The sequence below is a fragment of the Cebus imitator genome, unplaced genomic scaffold (assembly GCF_001604975.1).
Source record: "Cebus imitator isolate Cc_AM_T3 unplaced genomic scaffold, Cebus_imitator-1.0 Scaffold122, whole genome shotgun sequence".
Lineage (NCBI taxonomy): Eukaryota > Metazoa > Chordata > Mammalia > Primates > Cebidae > Cebus > Cebus imitator.
In genome coordinates this window covers 2,009,053-2,017,033 of record NW_016107437.1, presented here as the reverse complement: position 1 = coordinate 2,017,033, position 7,981 = coordinate 2,009,053, and the positions used below count along the sequence as shown (strand labels likewise).

The following is a 7,981-nucleotide window of genomic DNA, read 5'->3' as shown; positions in this document are numbered from 1 at the left end:
AAAAAAAAAAAAAAAAAGTGCTAAACCCCCTCCCCCCATGCTGAAATGCTGCTGCACAGACAGGGGAGCCTTGCTATGGGGCAGTTCCAAGATGTCTTCAAAAAGACCTGTGGCCCTAAACAACTTAGAGGATGTCACTCCGCCCTGACCTGGGGAGGGTGGCATCCGGTTGCTGGTGTCCATCTCCTGTCAGTCAGGGACAGAGCAACCCCTTGTTCATCCCAGCTTGGCTTCTGGCCTGTGCCCATGCCTTTACACTAACAAAAAAAGCTTAGAAGCCATTGCTGTTCAAGAAGACTTCACACTTTCAGGCCGCGGAAGGAAGAGTTCTAAGGGTTCCTGAGTTTTATGAAGGTAAAGCTTACAGAGTGCACACACCTTGGTGATTTATTCCGAAGGGTGAGCAGTCAAGAAACAACATGGACAGCTCTCTCTGGCTGACTCTTTCCGGAATGTGAGGAGGAGTCTGTGTGTGCCCCCGACCACCACACTTCTAGAAATTCAATCCCTAACTGCCATCCCAGCTACAAGGGAAACTCTCCAGGGCAAATGAGGACTATGGTGTCGGCGCTGGCCCCAACACTCTGCCTTGCAGACCTGCCCTGTAGGGGCTGGCAGCTGCTGGTGGCTGAGGTCTGAGTCAGCTGTTGACTCAGACCCAGGTTCCCAAGTGGGGGTGGGCTCCAGGAGCCCCTTTGTGATGTCAGCATCCTGCCCCCACTCACAGCCCCTCCACCAACTACCTCGCCTCCCAGTCCAGAGAGACAGGCAACGTGGACCATGGGTTCCCGCTGTGCCAAGCTCAGCACAGGCCACAGCCCGGGCCATAGCACTGGCCACAGCATGGGCCACAGCACGAGCCATGGCCGTGGCCACGAATCCTCCATGAAGAAGCTCGTGGTCTGCGTGAGTCAGGATAACTTCTCCCTGTCATCAGAGGGCGAGGAAGACGAGGAGGAGAAAGAGGAAGAAGATGAGGAGGAAGAGGAGCTGCTGGTCCAGGGCAAGCTGCTACTGATGGAGTCGGAGCGGCAGGAAGAGGATGAGGACAGTGCCAAGGCCAAGCAGAGCCCCGAGCCCAAGCAGACGCACTCCTGACCCGTGACCACAGCGAGGAAGGGGTGCCCACCACTGCTCCCACCAAAGTATTCAGAGAGGAGTCAGTAAAAAGTCTCTGAGGAATCCTCCCTGTCTCTGGTGTCCCCTCACCCCCTCCCTCCTGGTACCGCATGTGCACACGTGTGTGAATGTGTGAGCGTGTGGGTGTGGGCATGTGTGGGTGCACGTGGAGGAACGCTGAAGAGCAGGGCTCGGTGACCTTGTTCCCAAGCCCCAACCAGAGGTTCAGGGTCTTTGGGAGGGGGAATCATCTCAGCCAAATCTTTCCGTCTTTAGGACAGGATAACTGTCTTCATCCCACTGTACCCCCCAACCACGGATAGACTTTTAAGAACATTGGCTTGGGAGTTCAGCAGACCTGGGTTCAAACTTCTTTTCTGCCAGCTGTGTGCCCTTGGGCAAGTCACTGCGTGTCTTTGGACCTCAGCCTGCCCCTCCCAGGATTTGAGGGAAGCTAATCGCTACTCATGGCTCAGCTGATCGGGAGAATTAGCTCAAGTACTGGGCGGGACCAGGCCTGGCACCACCAGTGCCGAGCTAGAACAGGGATTGTTGCTGGGGTCATAGTCTGCCTCGGACTCTTCCACTGCCAGTCTATGCTGCCGGCGACCATCTGCACCCCCACCTGGAAGCTCACTCCTGCCTTCTTCAAGGGGTCTAGCCCTGGGGGCAGAGACAGTGCCCCATGAGAGCAGCAGGCAAAGGAGGTCCAGGGAGGTGACTGAGTGCAGACACAGAACCCAGGCCCCGTCCTCTGGCTCTGGGCTCAGTGCGCCTTCTGTGAGAAGCTTCAGAACATGTCTTCTGCCCACCCCGGCCCTGGCTCCTCCCTCATCCCTTCCATCCAAAAGAAGTGACAAATGTGATCACCACCCCATTCCCTCACAGTCCTCCAGGCCCCAGCCACCTGTTCCCAAGGGGATCCTAGTTGGTGCTGTGGCAGTGGGGCGGGAGGGGATGGGAAATTTTCAGGGAAGCCTCAGTTTCTCTGGGGGCTGTGTGTGAGGGTAGCAAGGGGCCTTGGGCTACCCCGAGGTGAGGCCACTGCTCTCCCTTGCAATGGCTGAGGGTAGGCTGGAGGGAAGGGGAGGCCTCGCTACTCCACCACTCCCAGCCCTACAAATGACTCGTTTGGCCAGCTTTGTTCTTTTGTCCAAGGCCCAAGGTCCACCCGCCCATTCATTTGCCTAGGAAACGTGAGCTGAGCCCCTGTCTTACGCACGGCATGGTGCTAGTCACCAGGGGCACTGGTACTAATGAAACACAGTCCCTGCCATCCTGGAAGAGAGTTCACAGTCATGGGGGCGGGGGCAGGTATGTGATGTGCTGCACACCTGCTGCTGGGAGAGGTTGGCCCTCCCTGGGAGGGCTGGAAAGGTGTGTGGAGGAGAGGCCAGCTGATGGCAGGCCGAGATCTCCATGCCCTGCTCGAAGGAGGGGAAGTGGGGCGTCGGCAGTGGAGGAGCAGGAGGTCATGAGAAGAGGGGTCCAGAGACCCGCACAGCCCACTACTGGACCTGCTGAGCCCACCCACAGCAAGGCCCTGAGAACCCTGCTGTAGGTGCCTCTCTAATCTCTAAGAACCCGTTAGTGACCTCCAGAGGCAACCAAACCTGAATATGACTGGTCTGCCCCTGAGCAGCTGGGGGACTCTGGGCTGGCTCCTCCACCTCTCTGAGCCTGTTTCCTCTTTGCTAAATGTAATCATTGTAGCTGCCTCATGGGGTATGTTAGTTTCCCGTGGCTGCCATACAAAATTACCACAACGTTGGTGGCTAAAAACAATAGGAATGTGTTCTCTGCAGTTCTGAAGGCCAGAAGTCTGAAGTCCAGGGAGCAGCTGGGTTGACCGCCAGAAGTCTGAAGTCCAGGCAGCAGCTGGGTTGACCTCCTTCCAGGGGCCTTAGTAAAGAATCCTTCCTTGCCTTCTCTAGTTCATAGAACTCCAAGCTTTTCAGCCGGGTGAGGAGGCTCACGCCTACAATCTCAGCACTTTGGGAGACCAAGGTGGGCAACTCACGAGGTCAAGAGTTCAAGACCAGCCTGGCCAACATGGTGAAACCCCATCTCTACTAAAAATACAAAAATTAGCTGGACATGGTGGCGTGCACCTGTAATCCCAGCTACTCGGGAAGCTGAGGCAGCAGAATTGCTTGAACCTGGGAGGCAGAGGTTGCAGGGAGCAGAGATTGTGTCACTACACTCTAGCCTGGGCAACAGAGTGAGACTTTGTTCCAAAAAAAAAAAAAAAAAAAAAAAAAACGAAAATAAAAAAAAAAAAAAAAAAAAAAAAAAAAAAAGAGAACTCCAAGCTCGTCCTGAGTGACAACTCTCCTGTCCCTCATAAGGCCATTTGGATTTGGATTTAGGGCCCACCGTCTAAGCCAACATGCTCATCTCCAGATTCTCAGATTAAATACATCTGCAAAGACCCCCTTTTCCAAATAATATCACATTGACAGGTTCTAGGAGTTACAACGTGGACATAGATTTTTGGGGGCCGCCATTCAGTCCACTACAAAGAGTCACTTTAAGGCTTGAGGGCAAAGCTGCCTGGGGAAGGTGAGGCCCAGAGCCCAGCCACGTAGAAAGCATTCAATACATGAAAGCGGTTATCACTGTGAGAAATTTCACGTTTATTAAGAAATAAACTGCAAAGGCTGGGCATGGTGGCTCATACCTGTAGTCCCAGCACTTTGGGAGGCCAAATCAGGAGGGTATCTTGAGCTCATGAGTTCAAGACCCACCTGGGCAACAAAGTGAGACCCTGTCTCTACAAAAAAAAAAATTCAAAAAAATTAGACAAGTGTGGTGGCATGCATCTATAGTCATAGCTACTCAGGAGGCTGAGGTGGGAGGATCGTTTGAATTTAGGAGGCTGCAGGGAGCTGTAATCATGCCACTGCACTCTAGCCTGGGCAACACAGCAAGACCCTGTCTTGAAAAAAAGAAAAAGAAAAAAAAACTATATAAAAGCAGATGATTGCAAATCCTCATAGCAAGAGGCAAAGCTGCACATGGGCAAAGTGAGAAGCTGCCTTGGGCTGGGGCCTGCTGGAGGAGGGGAGACAGAGACAGAGGGTGCTCCATGCAGGGACCAGTGGGGAAGTACAGGCCTAGGGCCAAGTGCAAAGGCATCGGCCAAGGCGGGGAGGGGTGGGGGGCTCTGAATGGACACCCAGAGAGTAGAAGATCAAATGGCCTGGTGTTCAAACATAAGTCTGGGCTTTCTTCTCCAGTTGCTGGGGTGTCTGAGCAGGGAAGGCATGATTCAGACTGAACAGCAAGTCCTCGTTAGCAGGGAGCGGAGGAGAATCAAGAGGCAGAAACTGAAGGAGAAAGTCGGGTTTCCAAGGGCCTCCTATAGTTTGACAGGCATCTCAGGCGCACAAGAATGCAAGGAAGGAAGGAAAGACACCTCTTTGTCACATAAGGCAACTAAGCCTCAGAAACCACAATGGCCTACCCAAGGTTGGACATCAGTGCAAACTGGGATTTGAACCTGGCTCAGAATCTCCCGACATTCCATCTGGCTGGGGGGGTGGGCTTGCAGGAAGGGCCCCAGAACCACCCCTTAGTCCATGTGGTTACTCATCTTTCACCCATCCACCAAGTCGTCTGATCAATTCATCACCTCCCCATCATCCGGACACTAATCTATCTTACCAACTGCCCACCATTCAGCTGCCATCACTAGGGTCAGGGCTGCACCCCTGGCGCCCGAGCTGCCGAGGGGGTTAGGAAAAAGACCTGATGATGCTGGTCAGTGATGTTTACTGAGCTCTTATTGCGGACTGGGCCTGGGCTAACTGCTTGACATAAATTCTCTCCTTTATTAGTAATTCTTCTAATGTCCGTATGAGGCGAGTACAATTATTGTCTCTATTCTGCAGGGATGGGGAAACTGAGGCTTGTTCAGGCGAATCCCCAGGACTGGCCATGCGGAAAAAGCAGATCTGGAATGCAGACAAAGCTCCATCTGACCCAAGGGCTCCTACCCTGAACCAGCAGCTGGGACTACCCCAGGGTACCCCTAAGCACTGCCCCACCCTGGGGCTTTGTCTTGGCTGGGCCACATCTGTCACACCCCTGTGGCCTGTGCCATCATAATCAGCCCCAACTATATAACCAGGGGCTGCCAGGGCCTCTGTAAATCTAGGCCTGCTGGGAGAGGAGGAAGAGGAGGCCCTGCCCCTCCAATCGTGGCCTCCTATGGACACCAAGACTCACAGCCTTCCCATCACCCACACCCAGCCCCATAGCAACTCTCGGCCCCAAAGCCCCACCTGCAGGCCGTGCACCTGCAGCCGCCACTGCCAGACCTGCAGCCAGCATTGCAGCCAGAGCCGGAGCTCCAGCCGCAGCCCGACCACCCACCACAGCCCACCCGGCGCCCAGAGCTCATCCGGCCGCCAGAGCCAGAGTCCCAGCCCCAGCCCACCACCAAAGCACCACAAAAAGACCATGAACTCCCACCACTCTCCCACGCGGCCCACCATCCTTTACAGCAGCTGCCCCAAGAGAAGAAAGAACTTGGAAGTCAAGATGAACAAGAGAAAAATGGCCAAGAGGATCCGGCAGGTGTACAAAACCAAGAAGCGGAGCTCAGGTACGCTTTAAGGAGGTGGGGAAGGGTCACAGAGCCCACAGATGACAGGGAGCAGACCCTGGGGGCAGTGAGGGGAAGGGTGCAGCCAGGTCACAGAGGAACCACAGGCAAGGATGAAGACGGAGAAGAGAAACAATGGCAGTTGGTCAGCTGAATGTATCAACACTGACAGACTTTGAATAAACTGGATGGGTTGATTGGAAGAATGGAAGGTTGGACAGTCAGCAGATTAGCTAGATGGAAGCATGAATGGGGTTGAGAGGTTGGGTGGATGAGTGGGTGGGTAAATAATAAATAATAGAAAGGATAGTTGGAAGAATGCATTGGGTGAATGGCAGGAAGGTTGGATGTGATTAGCTGGATGGGTGAATAAACGGATTAATGCACTGGCTGGCTAGTCATTGCTTTGTTAGGTAGATGATTAACTGGAAGAATATGGTTGGTAGATGAAACAGTTGAATACAGAGTTAGTTTTGATGGGTTGGTTTGATTGGTTAAATAATGGTTGGCTAGGTAGGTGGACGATAGCTCAGATTTCCAGATAGATGGAGGGATGATGAATTGATACGTTTATTTGAATGAAGTAATTGAATGAATTGCTAGATGGAAGAATAGATGTCTAGACTAATGGGACAGAATGGGAAAGAAATGTTGAAATATGAATAGAATGGGTGAACTAACGAATTGATGGATGACAAATAGAAGGGATAAATGGATGGATGGACAGATTCACATAGGTCAAAAGGACACTGACGTAAACTATTTCCGCCCCATATTCAATCACAAATTAGTTGTAAGACGTAAAGGTCAGTGATTTCATGAAGTGCTCAGCTATTAAAGGTTCCTTTCTCACTATTAATCCCTTAGGACAGAAATCCAACGAATGAGACTGCACTCCTTGGCTTGTTCCTGCGTGTTTCACCCAAATGAGAAACGCTATCATGCATAGAAGGCTAGGATGAAGTCCATCTTCTTGCAGGAACATGTTACTATGGTGATTTCTATGCAACACTAATTAAAGCGTGTACCCTGCAAGACTATCCGGAGTAGTCATTTTGATTTCACTAATAAAGGCGTTACATGTTTTGGGGGACTGCAAAGGGACAGAAATAAATGGGGATGGGATGTCAAGAAGCCTGCAGAGTGGATGGGCAACACTGCCTGAATAACACAGTCCACATCTATTCATGTGATCCACAGAACATGACAGGAGACAGGAAGAGGGGTTCAGAATGTGCATTCTGCAGTCCAGAGCATCCTGAGTTTGAAGGCTGGCTCATCTTTCGTACTTGCTGTGTGACCTTGGACTGTGATCCATCTCTGGACCTCCCTTGTTGATTCTGTAAAATAGTACCAACCTCAACGTTCCTCAAAGCTGCCATTTCAACACTTTTACTAAAGGACCAAAGTCCATTCAGGGGCTGTGCTGGGCTCTGGGAACAGAACTAGAGAACACACAAGGTCCTGCCCTCATGGAGCTTACAGTCCGAACACACAAGACTTGTCAGGATGAGCTGTGTCAAGGAAGCAGATGTCATGTCCCAGTGAGAGAATGAGCCTGGGTTAGAAATTGTGTTCCAGAGGAGCTGGCGTAGGATTTGCAGGTGCTGAGACACGAGCTGGGGGCACCAGGCAGGGGCCAGACCATGCTGGGGTTGGACCAAGTTCAACAGGAAGGAGCCTGGACATTATTCTTGGTGTGAGAAGTCAGGGGAGGCTCTCAACAGTGAGTTGATAGAGTCTGGTGTGTGCTTTTGAGACCAAGTTATGGTACAATCATGGCTCACTGTAGCTTTGATCTCCCAGGCTCAAGCCATCCTCCCGTCTCAGGTTCCCAAGTAACATGACATGCGCCACAATGCCTAACTTTTTTTTTTTTTTTTTGAGACAGTCTCTGTCGCCCAGGCTGGATGGTGGTGATGCAATCTTGGCTCATTGCAACCTCTGCCTCCCCGGTTCAAGCAATACTCCTGCCTCAGCCTTCCAAGTAGCTGGGATTACAGGTACCCGCTACAATGCCTAGCTAATTTTTGTATTTTTTTTCCTCACTGTGCAGGTATTCTGTCACTGCTTTTTAAAATTTTTATTTAAGTTCTGGGATACATGTGCAGAACACGCAGGTTTATTACATAGGTATACATGTGCCATGGTGGTTTGCTGCAAAAACCCATCATCCAGGTTTTTAGCCCCGCATGCATTAGGTATTTGTCCAAATGCTGTCCCTCCCCTTTGCCCCAACCCCCTAATTTTTGT

The 7,981-nt window shown here is 51.8% G+C and overlaps 2 protein-coding genes and 1 pseudogene across 2 annotated transcripts; all 3 read left to right on the top strand.

The window, feature by feature from the left end:
- Window positions 1–140: 140 nt before the first annotated feature.
- Window positions 141–262, top strand: LOC119472896 (annotated as a pseudogene).
- Window positions 263–780: 518 nt separating this feature from the next.
- PRM3 (protamine 3) lies at window positions 781–1,098 on the top strand. The gene has a single exon (XM_037742519.1). It carries the CDS (start codon window positions 781–783, stop codon window positions 1,096–1,098), a length of 318 nt encoding a protein of 105 aa, XP_037598447.1.
- Window positions 1,099–5,302: 4,204 nt separating this feature from the next.
- On the top strand, window positions 5,303–6,727 carry TNP2 (transition protein 2). The gene is made up of 2 exons (XM_017539977.2): window positions 5,303–5,728; window positions 6,596–6,727. The coding sequence occupies exons 1-2, from the start codon at window positions 5,332–5,334 to the stop codon at window positions 6,613–6,615; spliced, it is 417 nt and encodes a 138-aa protein (XP_017395466.1). The 5' UTR covers window positions 5,303–5,331; the 3' UTR covers window positions 6,616–6,727.
- Window positions 6,728–7,981: the final 1,254 nt, after the last annotated feature.

Coding starts and splice junctions, on each gene's coding strand:
- PRM3 (XM_037742519.1), top strand. CDS start 781: ATGGGTTCCCGCTGTGCCAAGCTCAGCACAGGCCACAGCCCGGGCCAT.
- TNP2 (XM_017539977.2), top strand. CDS start 5,332: ATGGACACCAAGACTCACAGCCTTCCCATCACCCACACCCAGCCCCAT. Junction 5,729..6,595: donor AACCAAGAAGCGGAGCTCAG/GTACGCTTTAAG, acceptor TTAATCCCTTAG/GACAGAAATCCAACGAATGA.